The sequence below is a fragment of the Camellia sinensis genome, chromosome 5, assembly GCF_055761805.1.
Source record: "Camellia sinensis isolate YWXY chromosome 5, ASM5576180v1, whole genome shotgun sequence".
NCBI lineage: Eukaryota > Viridiplantae > Streptophyta > Magnoliopsida > Ericales > Theaceae > Camellia > Camellia sinensis.
In genome coordinates, this window is record NC_138965.1 from 11,533,047 (window position 1) to 11,557,420 (window position 24,374).

At 34.0% G+C, this 24,374-nt stretch overlaps 1 protein-coding gene and 1 long non-coding RNA gene across 2 annotated transcripts; both read right to left on the reverse strand.

Annotated features, from left to right (window-relative positions):
* Positions 1 to 2,450, reverse strand: LOC114321300 (uncharacterized). Its single transcript, XR_014329115.1, has 2 exons — positions 574 to 2,450; positions 1 to 479 (listed from the first exon to the last, which is right to left on the reverse strand). It is a non-coding gene; the product is annotated as an uncharacterized LOC114321300 (long non-coding RNA).
* Positions 2,451 to 3,070: 620 nt separating this feature from the next.
* LOC145791219 (uncharacterized) lies at positions 3,071 to 21,869 on the reverse strand. Its single transcript, XM_082871541.1, has 5 exons — positions 21,771 to 21,869; positions 15,724 to 15,861; positions 14,260 to 14,331; positions 13,279 to 13,330; positions 3,071 to 4,361 (listed from the first exon to the last, which is right to left on the reverse strand). Exons 1-5 carry the CDS (start codon positions 21,867 to 21,869, stop codon positions 3,574 to 3,576), a joined length of 1,149 nt encoding a protein of 382 aa, XP_082727667.1. The 3' UTR covers positions 3,071 to 3,573.
* Between the last annotated feature and the right edge of the window lie 2,505 nt (positions 21,870 to 24,374).

Consider the following 24,374-nt stretch of genomic DNA (forward strand, 5'->3'; position numbering starts at 1 on the left):
TAAATATCAATTCACAATTGTATAATTCAACTCACATTAGTTTAATACAAGCCATTATTCAACATAGACCTAGTTTAATACAAACCACAATTTTTTAATACAAACCATAAAGCAAACATAGTGCTTCATGCCAAATAATAAATCAACAAGCCATAAAGCAAAAATTGTGTACTACCCACTGGGCTTTCTCAAAACACACTAAACTAAGACACTATTGTTTACTGGCCAGTCGCAACTTCAAAAACAAATTGGTACAACCCACTTAATGATTTAACAAGATTAAAACACAACAAAAGCTAACTCAAAACACAAAAACAAATGCCTAATCCATCATGCTTTAGCTTTGCCTTTGTCAGTTTGCCTCTGAGTTATAGCTTGACCCACCTTCTCCTCTACCTCTTGTTACAAAGCTGCCTCTCAATGTGGATCTAGACATAACCCTGCCACCTCCAACTGGCCCACCCTTTTCTCTGCCATAACTAGTGGGTTGCGACACACACAAGTATGCAATTACATTTTGTGCAATACTACAAAAGCAAATGAAGTTGCATAGAAAAGAGAGATAGAGTTTACCTGAGATGAAGATATGTTGCCCCATCCAAGTTGGGAAATGTGGAGAATTTTGGACAACTTTAGTAATCCTAGGTTGTAATGATTTAACAAGTATGCAATCAAATGTTGTGAGTAATGTAAAAAGCAAATGAACTTGCAAATGAAATTTGAGTATATCTGAGATGATGAGTTATCAAATTCTGGAGAACTGTATTGAACTCTATTGTCATTCTGTATGTACTTTATGTCATAACCATGTTAGATATTCCACTCTTTCATTGAACTCAGGATATTATTGCTTCTTTATATCTACTTCCTCAATGAACTCAGGATATTTATCTTCACATTCGTCATCTGATGAGTTATGTACACTGTGTAAATTTTCATCCTCAATATCAGAATACTACCTTTTATCAACCCCTTGATCGCATGAATAATGTTGCCTCTTTCTTTTCTTTACAGTCTCCCTTAATGGGAAAATATCATCAGCATCTGACCTCTCTAAATCCTCATTCAACCAGTCAGGTTCATCACTTTCATTGCCTTCTTCTTCTGAACCACTGTCATCATTCCCATCAGCAATGTGATCAGGATCATCACTATTTAATTAATATTTAATTATTAATTCAATTCCTCAATATTTAATTCAAATCCCCTTGGTTCCACAACAAAATATACCCCACCTTCACAAAAATTCAAAAAAATTACACCAATACAAGCATGGTATGCATGAAAAATTTGAAAATCTCTAAACACAAACAGAATATATGAATGGAATATATTAATACAACTATAAACAGAATATATGAACCGAATATATGAATAAAAAGTCAACATCATAAAAAAAATTCAAAGTTAACATCATAAAAAAAATATATCTGTTGCTTATGAACCTCTATACCCCACCCCACTTCACTTTAACTAACATCCCAAAAAAATAAAGTAATAAAAGCCATGAATACAGAAAAATTAAAGTATACAAAAACAAATGTGAATAAAAAAAGAGCCGTGCTAGGGAGCTCGAATTTGGAGCCCCCGAATCCCCCGAATCAACCAAAAATCAAGAGAAGAAGAAGAAGAGAGAAGAGAAGGAAGAAGAAGAAGAAGGACTGGAGGAGGCAATATCAATCGAGCGGAGGCAGAGGCAGAGGCAGAGGCAGAGGAGGAGGCGGGGCAGAGACGATCGACCGACGAGCTGCGATCGGTCGACGAGCGGCCACGAGCGACGACCTACCACGAGTGACGACCTGCGATCTGCGATCGACATCCACCGTCGCTCGCACCGCCATCGCCACACCCACCGTCGCACCCGCCGTCTCTCTCTCTCTGTTTCCCTTCTCTCCTCTCATCATCTCTCTTTCTCCCTCTCTCCTCTCCTCTGTTTCTCCCCCTCTCTCTCTCGTTTTGGGCAGTCAGGGGATTCGGGGGGGGAAAACTTTCGAGTTACAAAACATTTTTCATAAAAAAATACCCAAAGTTAATATCATGAAAAAAAAATACACATTATTTATGAAGCTCTATACCCACCCCACCTTACTTTTAACTACAATCCCAAAAAATTAAAGCAATACGGACATACTATGCATAAAACATTACAAATTTTGTAAATCGAAATCAACACACACTCAGTTATGAATAAAAATTAGGAAAAATCAACACCTAACGATCAAAATAAATTAGGATAAACAACACATACCTAAACTAGTAATGCGTTCGCAATATGATGGTTCGATCAATGATGAAACCATAGTTCAATCTAATCAACCACGGTAAGAGAGAAGATTTATATATATATAGGGACTGTTTGGGAAGAGATGGTTTAGGCTAATATAGCCTCCAAAACAAAAATAGCCTAAAAACCTCCAAATCAAAAGGTTTTAAAAAAAAAAAAAAAAAAAAAAAGGTCGGCAGTGGCTGTTACTGTGACAGTGGTAGGCTGTCACCGTGACAGGTAGTAGAATTACAATTTTGCCCCTATTGATTTACTTTGAAAAATGTGAGAATAGGGATAAAATTGTCATTTTAATTGCAAACATCATTTCAACATATTTTTTAATACACCAACTCAAATAAAAATCTATCCCATCTTTCCAAACACAAAAACTAAAATAGCCTACTAAAATAGCCAAAAAATCAAAAAGCCTCTAAAATAGCCACTTCCCAAACGAGGCCATAGAGAGAGAGATAGATACGAATACTGGTATTAGTCAAACGAAATGAAACGACTGAGTGATGTAAAATATCTAAGGCTTATTTACGACTTTTTACAACTTCAATTACGTCCGTCAGAAATTATACTCTGGTATGAAGTATAAGAGATTTAAGTATTACAAATGAAACTATATGGAGATTCTTTATTTTTGAGACAAATCACAATGGGCTAAATTATAATTTATCCTTAATTTATTTTTAATTTTTTTCAAAAAAGACATGTAAAAAAATATAAAAAATAATTGATTTTAGCAATAAGATTTCAATTTTTTAACTAAAATAGTATATGGTCAAACTTATCCCAAGGAAAGAGTGTTTTTTTTTTATTATTAATTTTTAATTTTCAATAATTTACACAAAACATGTCTAATATTTTGAGGAAATGATTATAATCAGTTTATTTATTTATTTTTTATTTTTTAATAAGAGAGTGAAGCTGGTACTTCTCAAAAGACCCAAAATAATTGAAAGGGTAAGCAAGTAATTTTAGCTGGAAGGACTCGAGGGGCAGAAAGTGATAATGTAGTCCGCAGCAGCACAGGTAAACGTACTGGTCTTATCATCATAAGCGTAGGTATACGATCGCGGACACGCGTGCTTAAAAAGCTGCGAGTACACCGACGGTTGACACGTGTCCGGCGTACTACGAAAAATGCTACGGATCCCAACTGGGATCGACTTCCAGTGAGGTGACGTACTGTGATTTTGGATAAAAAAAAATTTTATTTTATTTTATTTTATTTTTTATTTTTTAAATTTCAGCCAGTGAAAACACGTCATCTCAATGGAGTCTGCAGCGTGATTGGCGTATTAAAACCTCTGCGGATCCCCAAAAGCCTCACACGGGCTCCTACACGCGACTCCCAAATTCCCACGCGCCACCCTCAGCTCCGCCGGACAAACGCGGTTGAGATTTGCCACACACCCGGTGGAGTAGCATCCCCCGCTTGTACCTCCCGTCGCCTCCACAAGCATCGGAAGGTTGTACCCATCGACCAAGCTCACGTCGTAGAAATCGAGCCCTCGATCGCCGTTGAGTGTGAATTCGGCTAGAGTCGCCGGAGGGATTGAACCGGCGCCGGCGCACTCGACCTTGCCAGAGCCGCAATCGGCGGTGACGCAAGAGAATTTGCCGGAGGAGTCGTTGGAGCAGAGGGTCCGAGCCCAAAACCGACCAGACCAGGATTTGGGGGCTGTGAGGGTCCGGGATTTGCCCGACTCGAGAGTGAAGCCGGTGGGGGTGAGTGCTGTCCTGTTGGCGCCTGTTAGTATTCCGGGCCATATCGTGTGCCGACACCTGTTGACGATCTTGAAAGTAGTGGAATCTACAAAATGAAAAGATGAGAGGGATAGAAGAAGAGTGAGAAGGGATGCAGAGATGAATGAGAGAGAGAGAGAGAGAGAGAGAGAGAGAGGGGGGGGGGTGTTTTGGATGTTTTGGAAATTATGGAGAAAATGTTGAGCTTGTTTGGTTTGTTTTTTAGAGAGTTGTTTTTGAAAAAAAATGTGAGGAGTGGGTTTAAATTTTTTTTTGATTTGTTTGGTTGTATATTTTAAGAGAATTATTTTTTTGAGAGTTTGGGATGATTTGATATTTTAGGAGAATTTGAGTAGATGTATGTGGAAGAAAAAGTGATTAAGAATGAGAGAGAAAAGAGAAAAAGTGATTAATTGATGTGTAAGAGAGAGAAAGTGATTTTGAAAATTTTTTGAAAAAAACTCAAACCAAACAATTTAAAATTTTTTTTTTTTTCTAAAACTCATCTCTCAAATGCAAACCAAACATTGTGTTTGGTATAGCTTTCCAACCATAATTTCATCCATTCACGTGAACAAAGTGTTTGGATGAAGCTTTTAAAAATTAATCTCATCACACATTTTAAAATATATTTCTGTTTCACGTTTGGCAGAACTCCTTCTAAACTAAACTTCTAGGGCAAATCTCTCACATTTTCGTAAAGTTTTTGAATTTTTGAGTCTATTCGGTCGTCTCTCCGGACATCTTTTAGGATATTCTGCTGGTTGACCGCTACAGGGATTTTTTTTTTTTTTAAAATGATAATTCTTTCCTACATACATACATGTGTTTGTGCACTAATTTTTTGTTGAAAGCAAAGAAGAGAAAACACCAAGAAAGAAATTGTTAACTCTTTTCTAGATACATATATGTGTTTGTGTTATTATAAACTAATTTTCTGTTGATTTTTCTTTTATAATTCGTAAATTTATTGGATTTTGATTGTTGACTCCTTTTTTTTTTAGTGTTAGATTTTTGTCTGTTGTGTTCTTCTTTATGACACTCGTAAATTTCTCTCTAAATATATATAGGTTTTATAGACAACTCATTGATTTTCTGTTAAATTGAATTGAGGCTTGCTATTAAACTGAGGCTTGTTGTTAAACTGGATAGCTAGTTGGATCCAGTTGATCAGCCGGAAGACCCCCAGTGGACCTGCTGGTCGACCGGTCCTGAGCAGCTAGGAAAAGCTTCGACTTCTGCTCTTAAGCTCTGACCCTTATCAGAACAGCTCTATTTGGTCTTCTTGTTTTACACTGATATCATTTGCCAATATATAGAGTGAATTTGTAAATTATGAAATTAATTATGAAGATGGTGAAATTGTTGGTTGTTTAGCCTCTGATATAAAAGTTGGTGCTTGAACAGATGATATAAATGACGAAATACATGAAGGATGCATTTTTCACGAAATTGATGAAAATCAACAAATAAAAAAAAAATCGAATAAAATTGAATTGTGTGTGGTTAGCTGCTTAGATACTAACAAAATGATATTTTAATTTTTTTTTTGACTCCCACATAAATAATACCTAATAAATTTTTTGGCCATTTATTTGAAAATAACAATACAATAAAAAGAAAATAATTTGTGACAGTAATTATTAAAAATCTAAAAATATTTTAACTAAAAAATATTTAAAAAAAATTCGAACCAAATATACAATCAAAAGTTATTTTAAATCAGTAATTGAATATTTATTTTGAAAAAAAAAATTATTTCTTTGTAATATTTTCAATTAAAAAAATTAATTAATGTTATTTTATATTAATAATTAATTTTTTAATTGAATTTTAAAAAAAGTTTGCTTATAAGTGTTAATTAGAATTTTTAATAGAATTTTGAGTAGTGTGTTTGATTACGAGTTACAACAATTTCAATTAAGTTTTAATTTTTTTTCCAAAATTCATAACTAAACAAATTTTCTTATTTTACATGTCACATCAAATATTAAAAACTCAATTCAATATTTAGCTCAAAACTTAATTCAAAATTCTTTTCAAAACTCATAATCAAACAAATTTTCTACACTTTAATGATAATTTAAAAACACATAAACTTTAAAGACAACTCTAATATCAAATTATATTTAGAAAATTTTACGAAACGTCACCTTTGTTTTAATTTCTTTTTCAGTGGTGGGAATAAAGAAAGGTAGTGAACGGAGGAGTGAACTGGTTTTTTTTGTTCTCCAGCTTGCTTTTACTGGGATATTTCTTTCTTTTCATCTTTGTGTTTTCTTTTGGAGTTTCTTATCATCCAAACAAGAGAAAAGAGATAGTAATTGGGAGCTTCTACACTTGGGCTTTGGCCCCGTGTGATGGAATTGTGAGAAAGTGATTATAACTTATACGTTAACAGTTTATAGATTATAACTGTGAACATAAACTGATTTTTTACTTATAAATTAAGCTTCTCCTCCCTCACTCAAAGAATAAGTTGATTTTTGACTTATAAAAAGCTATAAGTTATATTGTTAAACTGAACCAAACATATCAAAATAGTTTAAATTAAACTAAAAACTGAAATAAGCTGAAAATAAGCTCTACCAAAGAGGACCTTTGTTTGGAATGTGTAATTGCATATCTTTTTATCTTATTTAAATTATATCAATTTTTATTTTGATCACATAATTTTTCTATTATATTTTACATCTTTTAGTAAAAAATTTAAAAAATTACTTATTTAAATCATTTAAATAACCTTTTTATGTAAAAATTTGATTAAAAGGTTGTTTGAGAATAGGCTATTTTAGTATTTTTTTTTTATTTTATAAAAAGATATTAAAAAAAAGTAAAAAGGTGATTTGATTTAAATAAGAAGTGATGTGATTCAAATAAATAAATAAAAAACAATAAATATGTTATATTATTTACAACCAAATTTTTTACTTTAGGAATGATGTCCAATAAATATGTTATATTATTCATATTAGAAACATATTCAAATTTTTATTTTCGCTACCATTGCTCCACTATTGCAACTTAAAAATTGAAAATTATAAATTAAAGCTAATAAATTTTAAATTTGATCTTTTATATATCAAATAATTTATTTTAGTTTAACACTTAATTTTTATCAAATAAATTTTTAACTAAAAAAGTTCAACATTCAATTTTTAATAACTAATTTTCAACTTTCAATTTTTAATTTTATCAAAAATGAATAAACGAGTGCTTTAACTCAAATCATGATAATAGCTAGAGAAATGCTATTAATTATCGCAGGCTTTACTTAAGGAAGAGCATTCTCTTTAGTTGGATTTTTTAATTGGAAGATATTGTTGGGCTTCCGTGGGTGTTAAAGTTCCAAATCATTTAATATGTACGGTTTGTCAAGTATTTTATTTTTATAAAAAATTATATTAATCAGATATTAATAGTCACTTGATTAGATTATATTTGTATCAATAATTTATTTTAAAAATTATACTTACAATTTACACAAATATGATTTAATCAAGTGGCTATCGATATCTGATAAAACGTAATTTTTTGCGAGGATGAAATACTCAACAAACTCTTCAAATTGATCTGTTAAGATTATCGATGCGAATTTCGTAATAAGCCTATAGAAGTTTAACAACACCCTTCAATCTGATTTGAACCGGAAAGAAGCTTTTTTCTTACTTGATTGCTCTATTTCTATTATATAATAAGGGATTGCTTGGGATGATCTAAATAAGTGTATTTTTTGATTTTTTACGAAAAACGTAAAATATAGATTGAATTTGAAGTGATGTGATAAAAATAATATAATTTACATAAAATGACGTGACTTAAATAAGATAATAACTTTTTAATTTTTAATTTTTTTATATTATATCAAAATAGACCAAAATATTATGCGTATATATATATATATATATGATCTAACATATTAAAAAAAATAGTATGACATAACACCCTATTAAAAAAAAAATAATATGACAACCCTGGAAACTTGTTTGGGTAAAACAATAATGATAGAGATCATTAATTTTATAACTTTAAAAAAATTATTAATGACATGACACTTAATAAAAAAAAATACAATATCAAGATCAAAATATCAAATTATTCCTGATAAAGCCTACTATTATATCATTAATGATAGCACTAATTAGTACTCTCACTCATTTTCCATGGATAAAATACATCCACATTCCAGTCATGTCATGGAAGTTGCTTGGAAAGACTGCTGGAAAGTAAAAAAGGTAATATTAGGGACACCAAATTTTCTATCAAATAAATAACCAAAGGTCTCACATGGGTGTGGGGTCCGCAATTTTGTGAGCCCCACATCCATATGAGACATTTGGTCATTTATTTGGTAGAAAATTTAGTACCTCTAGCATTTTCCAAGTAAAAAAAGTAAAGAAAGAGAAAGTGAATCAGCACCGTCCATTGTGACATGGCTTGATTGGATTGGAGTAGGTTCAAATTGAATGAGATAGATTTTGACTATTTTTCTATTCCCCTTTGAACCTCATTGACTGATTCTTAGGTCTTATTTGTCATTCTTTAAAAAAATATTAGAAAGTCAAAAAATTATTATTTTATTTATATCATATTATTTTATTTAAGTTATATCATATCTCTATCATATCACTTTAAACCTAATTTATACCTAATTTATATTTCATAAAAAGTCAAAAAGTACACTTATTTAAAATATCCCAAACAACCCCTTAATTGTCGTTAGTGAAAAAATGTTTTTTTATTTTTAATGTTTAATTATGAATGATGGTGTAGTAGTTGAATTCGTAAAATTTAAATTTAAATTTATTTTTAATTTTTAACGGAAATATATATATATATATATATAAAAGAATAGGGAAACTTTTATTTGCACTTCAAAAAGTAAGTTGGGCAACCCATTTTCATGATATATTTTTATTACTATTAAATTTTTACTTAAATTACTAAAAAGTACTTAACTTTGGAAAAAGTGTAAATAAAAGTATTTTAGATATGCCATTCATTATCATCCTCAATATTCATTTTCTCTCATCTTTTTACTTTCATCACTTTGCATCTTCATATTCAACCTTGATCCAACCCTATTTGTCTTAATGCATTATTATTGTATTCTATTTCACATTGACATCAATAATGGACAATAAAGAAGACGTTTCTAAGTAATTTTCTATAGAGAAAGTAAAGTTTTTAATTGTTGTTTATCATTTTTCTTAGATTGGCTTTTTGAATTAATTCGGCATTGAGTATCCAAACAAATTTTATATGTTTGAAATTAAATATTTAGACAAATATATTTTGTTTAGCACTAAGTATCCATATGAAACAACTGGAACTAATTTTCTTGTGTTCATCACTGAGTATCTGAACAAATTTCACATGTTTGGAATTATGTATTCAGACAAATATAATTTTGTTGGGCACTGAGAATCCATATGAAATAATTAGAACCAATTTTCTATGAGTCGGACCTGAGTATCCAAACAAACTTCACTTTTTTAGAATTAAGTATCTAGACAAATATATTTTGTTCGACACTAACTATCTATATTTAACAATTGTAACCAAGTAGCCGTTGGTGGATATAAGAGTAGTGGTTTACTTTGATTGATGGATTGTGTAGAGGAGCAGAGACCCTCTTCGTCTCGAAATCGCTCTTCATCTCGGATGAACTCAGAATCCCATTTCCTCGCTTGGAATCTAGAGATCTCAAATGTGATTTTTGTTTCCCTATTTATTGATAATAGGGTGTACAAAGTAGATTTGTATAGAATTTTAGGGTTTTTAGGGTTATGATAGGTATTATCTGTGGTGTCCAAACAAATAAATAAAATTTTAAATTTATTATTGGGGTGCTCAAAGTAATAGGGTGTTCAATCTACTTTTGGGGTGCAAATAGAAGCTCCCTGAGAATAGCTTTGGTTGGGATCTTTTGTTGCCTATTTTGCCCTTAGCTTGTTTTGGAATTTGCTATTTTGTCCTTTAGCTTGATTGGTGAAACAATTCGGATGGTGGCTTTTTTGGAAATTATGTAAGAAATTTTGGTTACTTTGGCTGACAAGGTTTGTCTTTGGTTGTCTATTTTGCCTTTAGCTTGTTTCTGAATTTCTTATTTTCCCCTTTAGCTTGGCTAGTGAAATAATTTGGGTGATGGGCTTTTGAAAATTATGTAAGAAATTTTGGTTCATCGTTATTAGCCTAATAGTTTAAAAGGTGAGATTTTTTTTTGAATTTTCGAAAGTGATGTTAGAGTAATGATTTGTATAGTTGTTACACTTTCAACTTTTGACTACTATATCTTCAATTTATATAAAATTAAATACCAATCATCTAAAAAAATTCTAAAGTTATTTTAGAGAATCAGGACTCATAACTAAAACTCTTAAGTACATAAAAAAAAAGTTTTAATTGCAACTTTTACCATCATTTTAACTATTTAAGTTTGGTTTGAAAACTTTTACGAATTTTAACATTTTTTTCAAACTTGCTTCATTTACTTATTCAAAGTAATACTAAGAGTCATGAAAAAAATATCATGAAACTCATCATGAAAATTTTTCATCCCTTGATTAACAGCAATGCTAGGTATCATGAAAAGTCTTTCATGAAAATAGTCATGAAAGATTTGTGACCTTTGGATTACACTTACAATAAAGCACCACACACTAATCAAGGTAATCTAAGGATCACAAATTTTTCATGATCATTTTCATGACAAAATTTTCATGATCTCTAACATTTCTCCTTGATTAATGTGTAGTGTTTTATTCTAAGTATAATCTAAAGATAGAGAATTTTTCATGATCATTTTCATGATTCGTAGCATTACTTATTCAAGTTACGCATTTCAAAATTTGCTCATTTAACTTGTTTTAATTGTTCAATGTAACATTTCCTTTTTTGAATTTGTTTTTCTATATATCAAATAATTTCTTTTTTAACTTTCACATGGGTGAATTTTTTACAAAATAAAAAAAAATAAAAAATAAAAACAGAAACAAGATCAAACACTATATAAAATTAAAAACTGAAACTTGAATGCTGACAATTAAAGACTAAAAACTAAATGATAATTTTATTAAATTGAAAAGTTGGTTGTTAAAAAAATAAGTTTTGAATATAAGATCAAATTTAAATTTTTTTATTTTCAAATTCTCATTTTAAAATTTTATATTATAATGATAACGATAACAATGGCAACAGTAATGAAGGTAACGACATAATGGTTGTGATGATGGTAAATAGATAACGTAGTGGAGGTTAAAAAAATGGAAATGGTGGTGGAGAAATGATCCTAATGCAATGGTGATTGCGATGGCATATTTAATGAATTTGTTAAAAAAAATTGTATAAATTCAATAATTTAAAAATATATCATGATTAAGAGAATTCAATTTTTTTTTAAAAAAGAATTAAAATATTTGATTTTTTTTTTAAATATGAATTAAAAACTCATTTATTAAAATGGATACCCATTGTTAGGGGTGTAATTTTGGCCTGTGGCCCGCCCGCGGCCCGAGGTGAGCCCGGCCCATTAAGGCTCGAGCCCAACCCCAACCCGATGCCTTGGGCCATCATTTTGAAGTCCGGCTCGGCCCATGGGCGCAAACCACTTGGCCCGACCCGTGGCCTGGCCCATTGGCCCACTCAAGGCCTGCCCAAAAGCCCAGCCCACCCGATGCCCAGTGTTATTTTTAATGGAAATAATAAAATTTTGGTGGAAAAAATAAAAAAAAATAAAAAATTTGTTTAGGCCCACCCAAGCTCACCTAAAGCCTGAGCCCAGGCCCAAGCCCAAGGGCCCGACCCACTGACCCGTCCAAAGCCCGAATACCCCTTGGCCTAGTTTTCTAGCCCGTGGGCTGTCTGATTTTTTGGCGGGAGCCCGCAAGGCCTGACATGGGCTGGGTCGGGCCAAAATTACACCCCTACCCTTTGTTCTCTGATTTGGACTAATATGTGGGCTGACATGTTGCTTGGTGGTTTAAGTTGTTATCACTATTTTCATATCTTTGCATTCTTATTATACTCTTCCGTCTCATTTTGTTAGTACACTATTCAATTTTGGAATGTCCCAAAATAATAGTTCCATTTAAAAATCAAAGCTAAAAATATTAGACGGCATTTTTGAAAACGCCACAAAATCTGACATTGTTCCAACTCCCGTTACAAACTAACAGATTACATCACAATGACGTCATTTAGTGGCATTTTTATGAAAAACGCCACCTTTTTTTTGTGTATGTGTGTGGTGTGTGTTATCATATAAAACTGAAAAAACAGACCAGCTCAACTCCCATCAGTTGCTTTTGTAACAATACATACCAATGAAGCAAAGATGACATACTATTCAATCCAAAGTACCAATACAAATTAACAGCTTTAAGCATCAATACAAATCAACGACTAGTAGCTAATCTAACAACAATACACAATACTCTAATAGCAGTTCACTACAGCAAGCAGTTCCAAAAGCTGCTTCTCGCAATTGGTCACATCAACCCAAACTTCCACCTAAGTTGTCGGCTTGTCTCCAAGGTGTTTAGAATTTGCAAGTGTATGCCCATTAGCACCAATATTTAGATTGAAAACCTTTGACAAGGAACAACAAAAGAAGATGTTAATAAGTATATAAATAAAGATTATAAACTATGATTCATATTACATACCTGACCACAATGTGTGTTAACTGAGCATTGGGATGGCTGAATCACATAATTACCCAAAGGTCCTTGAAATTACAAACCCAATAATTTTTCTAATGTTTACACATGTCCCCAAGGGTAACCCCAATGCTATTGGATTTCCAGAATATTACAAAGCTTTTATCCAGTCAAAACTCAAAACACACTAGCTCTACGCAGAGCTGGGTAAAAAGTTATGGATGTATGTAAGGTGTAGTCAACCCCAAGTAATTGGAATTAAGGCTTGTCAAGTTGAATCAAGTCATCTAAGCAAAACAAAACCTCAAAATGATGTGTCAAACCGTTACAGACCCAAACCAAAACACTTCCAAAAACAGTAAAGAAAAAACAAACTACAAAACAGAGACCACCTTTCTCTTGGAGAAGATTGATCACTCCAACTTGACTAAAATATTGTTCTTTTTTATCAAAACGCTAATTGGTTAAGAAAAAGTCTCTCAAAAAACTTAATATATATTCCCAGTAAGTATTACTATCTCTATTTCATGTATCACATTGATCTTCCAAAGTAAAGCACCTTATAATAGGGGAAACAAAATAAAAAAAGTGACATACCATGGTACACAACAGGTTTGATTCCATGTTCTTTCAACAGGTTTGGTACAACCTAACAAAAACTCATAGGATCCTAAGAACAAAGAAAAAAATCCAAGTGAATAGTAAAGGCACTACATCAAAATAAGTGTAAGCTACCAATACATACTTTGGCAATTAATACGCACTCCTACTTTCCACTCCATGTCTGTTAAAAATTTAAAAATAAAAATTATATGCACTCCTACTTTCCATTTTCCAGATCTAGAAGTACATTCGATATACCAAGTGACAATCAGGGCCGGCCTTGAGATTTAGGGGGCCTAAGGCGAATTTCGGAAATAGGGGCCCCTCTTACATTGAAAAAAAAAAGGTTCATGGATAAAACGATAAGTTACAACTTTTTTATTTGTTTGTAGCCACAAAAAAATTTACTTGCACATATAATCATTAAAATTATAAACAAAAAATTTAATGAAACAAAATTAGGGCAGAAAAATTTGGAAAAAATTATTCAATTAAAACTAATAAAGACCTAACCTAGGCAAAAAAATTAGGGCAAAATTATTTATTCCACTAAAATCTAATAGATAAAGAAGGTAAAAAATAAAAAAAAAATTAAAAAAATTAGGCCCCATAAATTTATTGTTCTTCTTTGGCCCAAACACTTTTTTTTTTAAAATATATTTTCATTTTAATAAATATGGGCCAAACTACACTTATAAATAAATATGGGCTAAACCATACATGGACCCAATAAAATATTTTGGGGCCCTTTAAATTGATCCTTAAAAAAAAAAAAAAACATCGGGCCTATAACATTTTACTAAATTTGGAGGCCCTATTTTTCAGTCTAAATTTTGGGGCCTAAGGCGCAGGCCTTACTGGCCCTAGGCCAGGGTCGGCCCTGGTGACAATCATACTAAGGTAAGTAATCAATAAAGCTCCAACATAATTGACTTGCAACCGAAAAGTTTAGGCATAATTTGGTCAGGAGAATACCTTCAGAAGTGCAACAAAATCAGGAGATCGATGGAATGCAACAAGTATGAATTCTAAGAGCCTCTTTTGAACCTACATGCATAAATCACAACGCATTGTGAATGTTTCAAGCACAAAAATAATTTCAGCATTTAGATAACAACCGGCAGAGATATGTGATGTAGTACAAGTAGAGATAGAGAAAGAAGCAGTAGAGAAAAGGGAGAAGAAGAATGAGAATCAGATAGGGAATAGAAGTAGAGACAAGAAGAGATGGTGAGAGTATCTAACGGAAAGAGAGAGAGAGAGAGAGAGAGAGAGAGAGAGAGAGGGGTACAAAAATTCTTAATAACTTCAATTATGCCACAATCTAATAAAATTCATACACCAACACTATGTATATATAAGGCTACCGAATAAAAATAAATAGATATACTCAAAATAACTCATGAACAGATTTAAACTCGTAAATAACTCAAACTCCCAATTATTGTTGCCTTATTGATCTTCATTAATTCTCCCCACTAAGAAGAACTCCCATATGGAGATTAAAGAGAAAGATAACACTCAAATTATTTAGAATTAAAGTATCAAAGTTTGTCCTTAACAATCAAAGTGGTATTAGTGATGAACCTAGAGCATATTATTCATATATTTCAAATCAATGATGAACCCAACACCATTCCAATTAGAAAAACTTCAATCACTTCCAATTCCTTTGAAACCAAAAATAAATAAATAAACTAAAATAAAATAAACTTGAATAATAATTTGATTTTTTTTTAAAAAAGAAAAAAAATAAAAAAAACCCATTCAAAACACCCTAAACTCCTTGACATAAACTTACACCAAATTGAATTTTACTCCAATATTTACCAAATCAAGAAATTCTCAAATCTATATTCAAAATTAAATTCTAAACTAAAGTCTCAAATTTTCAACTCTGCCATTAGTTAAGTTTTTACAATACAGATTCAAGTAGCTCTCTTCTTTTTATGATTGAAAATAAAGAACAAATCCGAAGTAATATTGCAATTCCAACAGCATATATATATATATATATATATAACTATATACACAAAGAAGAGAGAGAGAGAGAGAGAGGGGGAGAGATAAAAACTTATAGATTTTTTTTTTGAACTGAAAAAAAAAACTTATAGATTTGAGAAGCCAAATCTCAAACAGGTTTTATGTGGATTAATCGACCAATTTATGAACGATGAGATCTAATAAAAACAGAAAATCAGAAGAGAGAAGCCAGATCTAAGTTAGAATGTAAAAAATCTATTAAAAATAAAAAACCTACACAAATTGAAACTCACAAAATTCGAATCTGATGAAGAGATGAGTACAGAGAGCAGGAGTGAGAGTGAGACTGAGACTGAGACTGAGAGAATTCGAGCGAGAGCGAGAGTGAGAGAAACTGCAAATTTGGAGAATCAACCTTCGAATCTTCAAGAATCAACCTTCGAATCTTCGACAAACTTCATAGATCTGATGAAGAGATGAGTACAGAGAGTGAGACTGAGACTGAGACTGAGACTGAGAGAGAATTCGAGCAAGAGCGAGAGTGAGATTGAGACTAAGAGAGAATGAGAGCAAGAGTGAGAGATAACTACAAATCTGGAGAATCAACCTTCAAATCTTCAAGAATCAACCTTCAAATGAGAGCAAGAGTAAGAGACAACTACAAATCTGGAGAATCAACCTTCAAATCTTCAAGAATCAACCTTCAAATCTTTGACAAACTTTATAGATCTGATGAAGAGATGAGTACAGAGAGTGAGACTGAGACTGAGACTGAGAGTGAGAGAGAATTCGAGCGAGAGTGAGAGTGAGAGTGAGAGACAACTGCAAATCTGGAGAATCAACCTTCGAATCTTCAAACATTAACCTTTAAATCTTCAACAGACTTTATAGATCTGATGAAGAGATGAGTATAGAGAGTGAGAATGAGACTAAGAGTGAGAGAGAATTCGAGTGAGAGCGAGAGTGAGACTGAGATTGAGGGTGAGGGTGAGAGTGAGAGTGAATTCGAGCAAGAGTAAGAGGGAGAGAGTGGGATAGGATATGTAACGACGTCAGATATGCATCCACAACGGCACTGTTTTGAAATTTAATTAACACAACACTGTAGTTTTTAATTTTTAATTGATCAACGATGGCATTTTAATAAAAACGCCATAAAAAACCGTTACCATAGCTTCTTTTTGTTGTAATGATAATTGATTATTCCACAAATTTCATTATTAACCCTAATTATTTACTAAACCTAATCAACTAAATGATTGAATAAGGAAATATCACTTAACTTAATTAAATGAATAAAGCCATATATTTTTCATAAAATCATTATTTTCCAACAAAAAGAAAGCTTTTGAATCATATGGCTATACATACAACCCAAACTAAGCAATATTCACAAAAAGCATCCAAAACAACCGATTGAGTACCAAAATCACATAACTTGCATTATTTGAAAAACAATGCACAAACCAAACAAAATGCTATAAAAGTTAAAGAAACTTATCCAGATTCTACCACAAAGCATCAAACATGCATGATATGAATTAAATAGTACACATGAACCTAAATATGCAACCAATCAAGCAATCATGACCCTAACAGGGTGATACAGCAGCTCATAACAACTTCAAACATTTCTAGAGATGAAGTAATTACCCTTTTATCATCGTGAAGCTTTCAAGCGTCTAAGTTTTAATGGTCAGTCAAAAAGGGGTGTCTACAATAGGAGATATGCATTGAGGGCTCTATAAAAATGAACGGTTTGGATCATCGAAATGATACCCGTAGTAAGCCCTAAGCCTAATCTTTGCCAAAAAGTCCACAATCTAAATTATTAAGCCCATAAGGACACGTTTTTTCAAAATAACCAAACTACCCATATATATATATATATATATAATATGGTACAAGAGTTTTTGAAAATATCCAAAATGTGTCAGAGATACATTTGGTTTTAATGGTCTAGATCTTCCCAAACAGAAAATTAACGGATCAAATCATTCTCTCTCTTCCCTCAAAACGTTTTTCTCTCATACTCTCTCTCTCTCTCTCTCTCTCTCTCTCTCCCACAGTCAATGTCATCTGTCTTTTTTTGAGCCCTTTTCTTTTGTCTTTCTCCTATTGCAACCACTGCCATGGCGACGCCACCAACCACCGACCATCGACCACCTCTCCTCTTGCCGTCATCCTCTCTCGACGACACCACCGACCACCTTTCCTCTCCTCTTTCATCTCTCTCCTTTCACAATTCATCATATTTTTGTGGGTTGGTTGTTTCTAATTGCTTGAATCTGGATATTTTTGTGGGTTTGTAAAGTTCAATCTGGATATTTTTTAATCTAGTTATTTTTGTTGAATTTGGATATTTTTGAATTTTGTAGAAATTGCGATTCATCAATTTTAAACCATAAACGTTTTTGACATGTATGGGTGTTTAGTTAGGTTGATCATTGTGTGGGTTTCTATTTATAGTTGGCTTCTAACATGGGTTTGATTTTGAAATAAGAAATGAGTTTTGATTTTTGAAATAGGTTTTGTTTCTTAAATGAATTTAATTTTTAAAAAGGTTTTGGGTTTGAAATAACACTTGATCATCATGAAATGGGTTTCATTTTTTAAATGTGTTTTGATTTCAGAAATGAATTTTATTTTTAGTTTGATTTCTGATATGGTTTTGATTTCTGACATGATTTTAATTTATGAAATGGGCTTGATTCTTTATTGGGAAATGGGTGTTGATTTTTGTAGCACCTAATTTTTTGCTTTGTTGAAGAGAAAGAAAAAGTAGAGAAAAAAATTCACAGTTGAGTTTTGATGGTTGCTGCAACTGCTGAGTAAGATGTTTTACCAAAGGTCCTTCGCCATGTTTTTCGTTTCAAAATAGAAACAGGACAAACTGAATCTCATAACGATGGCACATTGTCCAGTCTGGTACCAATATAAAAACCTCAAACATCAAATATCAATTCAGAATAAAAGGCATTCAGTGTGTTTGGTTTTAGTTTTCTAAATTCAATTTTTTTAAAATTGAGTTTTTTATTTTTCTTTTTTTTTAGTGAATATTTTTTAAAATTTTAAGCATTTTTTGTTACTTTTTTAGATATACCTTACTGAAATATATCTAAAAAGTAAAATATTTATGAAAAAATATTTTAAAAAATTAATAAATAAACAAAAATACAAAAAATATATTGATTTTCATATATATATATATATTTATATATTTTTGGTATTTAGTGATTTTTTTAAAGATTTTTTTCACAAAAATTATACTTTTTAAGTGTATTTATGTTAGGTGTGTTTAAAATAAAAAAAAAATATATATTTTAAAAAATCAATAAAAACAAAAAAAAACGAAAAACAAGAAAGTAGAATTTTCTGAAAAGCGTTTTCTAAAAGCTAAAACCAAACAAATTTATCCAAAAAAAAAGAAAAAGAAAAAGAAAATCATAATGAAAGGCATTGTTGTTTCTGATACATTCTAATTCTATATTCTTTAGAGAGGATGATTTCCTATGGTTTTGAAAGGCTTTTGATTTATAAAATGGATTTTTCTATATTTATGAGGTGTTTTTTTTTTTTTGTGTGCTAAATACTCCATAAACATATACGGATCTATATATATCTATATTGTTTTTTGCTAAACACTTTTGAGTTCGCTAAATATTCTTGAAATACAGATATGGAGTTTTTCTATATTTGCTGGGCTTTTTGTGTTTATAAATATATATATATATATATACATATATATTTGGGAGTGAGGATTGGTAAATTATGATAAGTATAGTTTTAGCTTTTACCTATTACTTTTTTTAGACCCTATAAAGAATTGTCCCTTTGCTGTATGTTGTTGATTTGTTGTTTTATCTATTGAATTTTATTATATCAGTTTAGTCTCATAAATTTTGTTTTTGTTGTGGCAGGGGGTTTGCTATTGCCCATGAGCTAACCAAATGGATCCTATGGGTGTTGATTTCCGACCACACGACCAAATGGAAACTTAGCTGGAGAGCACCTGCAAAATAGATTAAGCTAAACACCTACAATAGAAAGATGAGAATTCTGCGGTGGTTCGTCCACCCGGGGGTACTCCGACGATCAAGTCAGTAAATCTTATCTCTCACTGATATCAAAACATTACTAAAACTCATAAGTCAAAAGCATATCTGAGACCCACGATGGTGCCTCTCTTTTATAGCTTAGCAATGTCGTGATCCTCTAAAAATCTCACTTCATAGGACTCAAGCACAATGCTCATCTCGGACTCTCAACATGATAGAGATAAACTCCTCAAGAGCCTTATCCTTATCCAGACTAAATGCCCTCTTTCACCCAGGACTCTTGCCTTTTATTTGAATATCTCAGGATTCCAGCATTACTGTAGATCATCTCGACCATGCCGTAACCACCTTAGCACATATGACCTACCCATGTGGCACCTTGGTTGATGTCTTAGCATCATCTTGACCACATGGCGTCAGTCTCAAAATACTTTCCCACAACTGCCCCTAGGTTCTATTACCTCGGCAACCTGAGGTGATGGGACCTATATCGTCTTATCTCTCAAAATGTTGGCTAAACAACATGCTAGAGGTACTCTTCCGACCGAGATCATGACTCGTTGGTGTTCAAGAAATAGGGACTCAAGTGTCCACCTCATCATGGATCAAGAACCCAGTTCTTTCGTCATTTCAACCGAGATCACTTCGCTGGCCGAGGTTACCACTCACCAGTTCAAGAATTTCAAGAGCCTTCTACTGCGCATGAGTTGTCACGCACAATCTCTCTCAATGGTTCATACCTAGAACGCGCCATCAAGTCACATCGACCCTGCCTACGCCACTTGATAGACATGTCGTCCAAGGCAGCCTCATTATGTTTTGCCGTCTTTTCACGTTTTTGACAAAACTTCATCATCTCTCTCCGTCTTTTCACTTTTCATCCTCAACTCTCTCTGTGTCTCAGACTTTCTCTCTCTAAAACTTCATAACCAAATCACTATTGTCGCCCTTTCAAGCTTTCTACAACCGTCTATTCATCATTTCCAGTGAGCCCTTTACTGTCTCATTCTAGTGATTGTCTCCGTCTGACTCTGGCGAACTTCATTTCGGCGTCTATTTGGTAAGTTCTCAATTTCTTTCTTTTTCAGTTTTCTTTTCTTGCATTTACATGTATTTCCTTGCACAGTGGTATTGGATCAATCTATTCTTCTTGTACTCTGAATGCTTTGAATCTGTCACTGCTTTTGATTGTGTTCTTGAATGTACACTACTGTGCTTGCCACATTTGTGTCTCTGTCTCTGTCCCGTCTTGATTTTGAATCTTGTCTCTTTTGTTTTCTGTGTCTATTTTCCAGATTCTTGCGTTTGCATCTTGTTCTTCCATATGGTTTGGGATTTGCTAGAAATAGTTGCCTTAGGAAAATTGAAACCAAATTCCCCCTTAGATTTTCAGAACCGTCACGATAGTGCCTGCTAAGGTTTAGAAGAGGTCCTAAAACCCATATCAAACCCTTTTCAACAAGAAACCTTACCAAAATCAGCCTAGCCGATATCATGGGTATGTTCAAGTGGAGAGTAAATACCCTTAGCAAACTAAAGTACTTCCGTTAAGAGTTCTCCATTCCAACCGACATTCATCTAAGATTGGCTGGAAAAGAAAACTCCATGATGCTTGGAAACACTTACATGCCATTCCCTGTAGTGTTCATCATTGAGGGGGGAGTTAGATTCCCTCTTGACATCTTCTTTAGGGAAGTTATCCATTTCTACAAACTAAACCCCATGCAGCTAGCAGTAAACACTTTTAGGGTTATCAATGGTGTTGTCGAGCTTGCACGCCGAGAAAACGCAAGGATAACCTTAGCCGACCTCCAATATTGCTACACTATGTGTGGTCTTAAATCTAAGAGCGACTTTACTTATTACCTTAAGCTTAGATCCATTAATTACAAACTCATCGCCGACCTCCCTAACTCCAACAAAGGCACTGTAGATGACTACCTGATAGTCTCGGGCAATTGGGAATTCGCACTAGACGACGATCTCCATCTCTACCCTCTGCGCTGAGGAGTCCATAGGGAAGACGAGGGTAAGAACTTAATCATCCCTTAGTTTTATTTTTGTTAACACTTGGCAATTTATTTGTTATATGTTCTAACGTTTTCTTCTTGTCTTTATAGCCCTTCCTTAACCACCAAAAAGCTTTCGCCAATCTTACGTACCAAACAGAGACTTGGTTCGCCTTCTCGGCTTGCCTGTTGACGCACACAAAGCCCCAATCCTCTTGAACTATGTATTGACGTATCGGAGCCCACTATCTGACGTCCCTAGGAGAAACCAAACTCCACCATCTGCATCAACTCCACCTGTCACTTCCCTACCAAGGCCAGATCAGACCTCCACCTCAGATCTAGCAGATTAGTCATCCACTTTTGCTCTCCAATTGATTCCTCCGTCCCAATGCCAGTGTCAGCGCTGAGTTCCAAATGTCCCCGCAGGAAGAACCTGAAACTGCAAGCGCCAAGGTTTTGAATCGTCGGCATACAATCCAGCGAATCCCCCTATTGCCTTGCTTGCAATCAGATTCGATACTGGGGTCACCATAGCTACAACAACCAAGGATATGGGCCTACAAAACTAGTAGCCGAAGATCTTTTTGCCGATATCCCTGGTGTAGTGACCCTCCAGCCTACTTCCTCTCAGTCCTAACAAAAACCTAAACAAAAACAGGTAAAAAAAGCCTAAGGCTAAGGCCACTGTAACCCATATTCCTTTTGATTCTGAGAAGGACCTTGAGGACTCCCTTTCCATATCAAAACTGGCTAATGCCGAGAAGAGGCCAGCAAAGGCCGCATCATCGGACACGCCACCCCTAAAAAACCTGAGTTCCGAGGGTCCTAAGTGCTAGAGCAACTTCCCCCATGACCAGACCTGGGCCCCCGAGGTCATGGTAGGAGACCGATCCCTGAAGGCCGGTGACAGTTCCGTTGATATCGTAGAGGTCGACACCATTATCTCTATGGTTGTGCTTCTTCCAACTAACATCAACCGCATGGACGAGCTCAATGAATACGAGAACTTCGCCCTTATTATGCAGCATTCCATTTTGGTAAGTCTTCAACTTATTCCTTCTCGTTCAACTTTCATCTTGTTTTTTTATATTTAACCAAAATTTCTTAACTTGACCGTTCTCTTGCAGGCCATACAACATGCGCATTCCCACGTTGTCAAGGCCAAAGAGATGAAAAAGGATCTTGTCCAGAAGACCCAGGAGGCCGCTGGCTTCCTATCTTCACTCAGTAAGGCAAAGGCCAAGATCAAAGGCCTAATGGATAAGGCTAGTGCTGCCAAAGTTGCCTGAGACAAGGCCGAGGACAGAGTCGAGGCTACCGTGGCCATCGCCGAGGTAGCAAAATTTGAATCCAAGGCCACCGAAGTCAAGGCATCCAAAGCCGAGGCCAAGCTCAAAGAGGCTCTGGAGATGAAGGAGGCCGAGATAAAGGCCGCTAATGAGAAAGCCTATGCCGAAGAGGTAGCCGATGTCCAAGACGCTTACAAAAAATAGGTCAACATTGCTTGCAATGTGGGATATTACCTCGGCTGGATGACAACTCTCAATAAGCTGTCTATCCCCGACGACTCGCCCCTCCATGAGATCACCGACCGTGACATGCCTTTCCTCCCTTCGCCAAATAGAGCAAAGAATGAGGCTGAGGAAGGGAAAGAGATCGACGTCGAGGACGTTGAGGACTAGGGGGAGGTTGAGGCCGAGGTTGAAGAGAAGGATCCTGAGGCTGTTGCCAGGGCCAAGTCCCATACTCTAAATGATCAAGTCCTAGATCTGACTGAGGAGGATAGAGACAAGGTCTCCAAGAGTGCCTCCCCTGAGACCATTTCTGGCGCCGAGGTCCTTGCAGCCGATAAGAGCCTTGGCCAAACTCTCATGGAGATCGACACCAAGATCCCTGTCGAGAAGTCTGCTTCACTGACTGTCGAGGCTGAAACAATACCAACAGTCGAGGTTGACCAGCCTGGGATTAATGCACAAGACCCTAGCACTTAGGAATTTTCTTTTCTTTGTACTTGTACTTTTTTCATTGAATAGTTGTATCTGTTTTTGTCTGGCCGATGTGCCTCCTGATGTAATCAAACAAGTTTTCCGTTTTGAATGCAAGTATTATTTCTCTTTTCTTCTAAGTGTTAATTGTTGCTTTCATGTATGCTTTATGTATCTTCTTTGTCTTGTATGTTTCCATACTTAGAATAATTTTATGAAATTCGTCTAAGTACAACTTACTTGAATAATCACTTCGGATAAGCATACCTCGGATAACAATCATCTCGGATGGCATATCTCGGATAACAACCTTGGTTAATTATCTTGGCCAACTTCCACTTATAAGAATTTTCTAAAAAAACCTTTTTACAAATGTTGTCACTTGTACTTACTGTCTTCTGGCAAGACTTCACCCTTTCCAGTTTGACAACCTGGTTGGTTACCCCGAGTACAAATTCCTCGGGTTTTCCTTTATTTAATTATCTCGAATAACTTCAACTGGTAAAATTCTTCCAAAATTCTTACAAGTGTTATGCTCATTCCCGTTTCTTGCCCCCTAATATGAACCTAAGTACCACTTATGTTCACATTAAGGATGCATCTCCCGTTAGTGCCTAAGTCTTACTTAGAAATTTCTGGCCGAGGTCGTTATGTTTTGCCCGCCTTGCCTTGTTTCATGTTGAAACATCGTAGATTTAGTTCAACTCTGCCATCATGGCAAGTCTAAGTTAATCGTCATGTTTCATGGCGAACATCGTAGACTTAGTTCAACTCTGCCGTCATGGCAAGTCTAAGTTAATCGTCATGTTTCATGCTAAAACATTGCAGACTTAGTTTAACTCTACCATCATGGCAAGTCTAAGTTAATCGTCATGTTTCCTACCAAAACATCGTAGACTTAGTTGAACTCTACCATCATGGCAAGTCTAAGTTAATCGCCATGTTTCCTACCGAAATATCACAGACTTAGTTCAACTCTACCATCATGGCAAGTCTAAGTTAATCGTCATGTTTCCTGCCGAAACATTGTAGACTCAGTTTAACTCTACCAT